The 3,567-nt window shown below is 35.7% G+C and overlaps 1 protein-coding gene across 1 annotated transcript; it reads right to left on the reverse strand.

Moving 5' to 3' along the window:
• Nucleotides 1–291: 291 nt before the first annotated feature.
• LOC111889650 (NAD(P)H dehydrogenase (quinone) FQR1) lies at nt 292–3,056 on the reverse strand. Its single transcript, XM_023885795.3, has 4 exons — nt 2,900–3,056; nt 1,121–1,214; nt 793–1,055; nt 292–712 (listed from the first exon to the last, which is right to left on the reverse strand). The coding sequence occupies exons 1-4, from the start codon at nt 2,920–2,922 to the stop codon at nt 472–474; spliced, it is 621 nt and encodes a 206-aa protein (XP_023741563.1). The 5' UTR covers nt 2,923–3,056; the 3' UTR covers nt 292–471.
• Nucleotides 3,057–3,567: the final 511 nt, after the last annotated feature.

Here is a 3,567-nt window from a genome sequence, read left to right on the forward strand (position 1 = left end):
TAAACCCTCAATATTTAGTTAAAGAGACATATTTTCACCAACACAAAATATCATTGGGCTACAAACGTGTAAAAAAATGGTTTAATGGATTATCATGACAAGTCTTTACCCATTGGTATTTTTTTATCGTTCAAGTCATCTGATGTTAAAAGTGAACAGGGTTAAGAAATTTGTTTTGAACAAAGATAAAATGATGATTTAATCAGATTAAAGCAATTTATTTTAAAAGGTGGCATATGAGAAAGTGGTAAATGTGAAGAAGCTGGGTCCTTATGTGAGGGAGATACAAGAAGCCATAGAAATATTATGTTGTATTTTTTTCAAAAGAAGAAGCCTTTTACAATCAGAAATGACAATAGAAACAGAAATAGAAATAGATAATGATATAGAAGATGGTATAAAAAAGAAAAGAAATTAAAATAGTATTTTATGGTTTTGGTTTTTTTGGTTTGATATTTTGTGATGTAAAGATCAAGCAGCAACAACAAGTCCCTTGAGTTTCTTAGTAATGGTGGCAATATGTTTGCCCTGGTGGAAGGCCTGTTGGAGCTCAAGGTCAGATGGTTGTCTAGAGCCATCCCCAGCATAAGTCCCTGCACCATAAGGACTCCCACCTTTGACTTGCTCCATTTCAAACATTCCAGCTCCAAATGTGTACCCAATCGGCACAAATATCATCCCATGGTGAACCAGCTGAGTGATGGCCGTTAACCTAACAAAAAATAATTTTTTTTTTAAATTAAAAATAAAAAATATATTTGTAATTTGTGGGATGGTGGTTTGGGTGCTTACGCGGTGGTTTCTTGACCGCCGCCTTGAGATCCGGTGCTGTAGAAGATACCGGCGGGTTTTCCGGCGAGTTGTTGGGTTCTCCAGAGACCACCGGTTGAGTCGAAAAATGCTTTGAATTGAGCCGACATCATACCAAATCTGGTGGGGAACCCAAAAACAAATCCATCAGCTTCAGAGAGTTCGCTTGCTGTGATTATTGGTACGTCGCTTTTAGGAGGTGCACTCATTTTACCCAACACCTCTTCATGCAATGTCTCTGCCACCTGCACCTCACAAAGAATCCGTAAACATTAAAATTAAAATTAAAATTAAATATGATTTTCTATACCTGCCATAATTTGGCTTCCACTCCTTCAACGGATGCAGCTCCTTTCTTTATCTCTTCAGCCAGCTTTTCTACATGTCCATACATGGAGTAGTACCTGCCATTGCCACAACAAAGAATCAACTCTTATACTTTTACCCTTACATTCCAATTTCCAACAAAGTTTGTTTCAGAATATTCATAAATCCAATAGTTAATTAAGACAACTTTTTTTTTTTTAGCTAAACCTATTAAGTCATTAGACTACCTTTTTTTTGTATATATTTGATATTGTCCTGAATTGGACTAACCCAGAATAAATTTAGTGATATTACTTAACTTTAAGGAAAGTCTGTTACAGCTTACAGTCCAATTTCTATATCTTAAGTTATTGATTATCACTAATACAAATTTTCCAACAAGCATGTCTATAAATCAGAATAGTCATGTCTATAAACCAACTTTTTCTCTATTCCTGAAACACAAAAGGGAACAGCTCTTTCTCTTCTCTATGCATCCCTCCTATAACTGTCTTAAGCTATTTCTCTCCTTTCTCAAGGCATCAAGAATATTGCAGACCAGTAGGTATACTACAAATGTTCATTCAATCATGGTACAAGTAGTATAACTGGAATTAAACATAACTGACTCATGAACAGCAGCTAAAAAATGCAGCCCACATTATTTCCCTTTAATACTTATTGACCTCAAGAACCCCCTTTGTAATTTTGTATTGCATACATCATGACTGTTCTGGAGTCCTGGTTATAATGTATTGGCTAGACATTTATATTTGCTCAAAGATTATCACAAACAACCCAAAACAATGTAAGATTTTAAAACAGAAGTTTCAAATGGTAGGACTATAGCATCTATACTAGCAATAATATAAATTATAATCAAGAAGCTTAACTGTATCTTAGTCTTTTACCTAAAAAATTCTTGTAGACTTAACAACACATTTTTCTCGATCAATGTTTCTTTAACTAACCCTAAGTTGATTTATTATTTCCGATTCTTAAAAGAAAAAAAAAATTCATTCTTGTTTCCTGTACTATAGTTGAATAGTTTAGTTGGTTTTATATCATCATCAATCAAATATCACATCAATAGAACAGTACACAGAAGCACCAAAATATCATTTCTAGCAAAACATCAGAATCAGAAGTCTTTAACCACATTGGAGACCTTTATCTAAAATAAGCATGCTTCTAATTTATAAAGACATATATCTAGTAGATCAAGTTTTAACAGGCTATCACTTGGAAATGTTAAGTGGTAAATGCACTCAAAAGTGCACATCTAGTGCGACTTTCTGTCTTCAATTTCACATTTAAAAATACATATCGTCAATCATCAATTCTACAGACTCAGATGCGGCTTTGATACACGAAATTATAAATTTTAATCAACCGATCTGAATAGCTAAAACCCATATCATCAATCGCCAGTACCACAAAGTCAACGCGGTACTAAAAATTACCTACGAAGGTCAAATTATAATTTCAATGCACTTAAAATACACATCTGAGTCTAATTTCAGTCTGCAATTTTTCGCAAAAAAACACAGATCATCGGTCGTCTATCCTACGTTTTCTCAATTTAGCGGTAACGAAAAATAATATAATTACAGCCATAGAGAACCGATCTGATAACAAATTTCATCCACAACAATAAAAAGGTCGTTCGATCGTTACTGAGACCAAATCAACTAAATCAAATTGCGTAATAAAGCACCTATTAGCAACAACGAGATCATCGTGCAGAGAGAGAGAGAGAGAGAGAGAGAGAGAGAGCACATACACAATATACACTTTTGTAGCCATTGATGAGAGTCCTCGGAAGTCGGGATATGTGTTTTCCGGTCGTTGATCGGTCAAGCCCCTTGGTTAATTGAGTAAAGCTTTCACGATTGATTGAATTGACTGTGCAACGATGAGCACTAACCTCTCGGGGACTCTGGTATTTATACTAAGATTGTTCCGGATTTGTTAGAGTTTGGCCAGCTGGCAAATCGCTTTAAGAATTTTGTTGAATTACCAGTTGTTTACGTCGCAAACGGTGTCGTATCAGTTCAAGAAGGATAATGCCATATGTGCGTGGGTAATGATGGCATGTTGTTGTCACGCTCACCATCATTTTTTCGTTCCTGAAGAGTGAAGACTGAAGACGTCTCACTAATAAACACACAACCATAATTATTACAATTTAAGAAGTTGGTTGAAACTACTATTCGCTATTCGAAACAAGTGGCCTAAGGTTAGAGGTAGGCCTGACAATCGTGTCGTGTTCGAGTTGGCGTGTCGTGGGTTGGCGGGTCAAAATATGTGAATCCAAACACAACCCATTTAAATATACAGATCACGGGTTGACAGGTTTGGAACATAACCCCAAATATGACCCACCAACCCATTTATTTATACGGGTTCACAAGTTGACGGGTTCGTGGGTTAGATTTGGGTTCGTAGGTC

Source organism: Lactuca sativa, chromosome 5 (genome assembly GCF_002870075.4).
Source record: "Lactuca sativa cultivar Salinas chromosome 5, Lsat_Salinas_v11, whole genome shotgun sequence".
NCBI classification, from domain to species: Eukaryota; Viridiplantae; Streptophyta; class Magnoliopsida; order Asterales; family Asteraceae; genus Lactuca; species Lactuca sativa.

What these genes read in the sequence shown, in the direction of transcription:
- LOC111889650 (XM_023885795.3), bottom strand. Translation starts at nt 2,922, where the DNA reads ATGGCTACAAAAGTGTATATTGT. An exon ending in GCTACAAAAGTGTATATTGT is followed by an intron (nt 1,215 to 2,899) that starts GTATGTGCTCTC and finishes TGGCAATGGCAG; the next exon opens with GTACTACTCCATGTATGGAC. An exon ending in GGCGGTCAAGAAACCACCGC is followed by an intron (nt 713 to 792) that starts GTAAGCACCCAA and finishes ATTTTTTGTTAG; the next exon opens with GTTAACGGCCATCACTCAGC.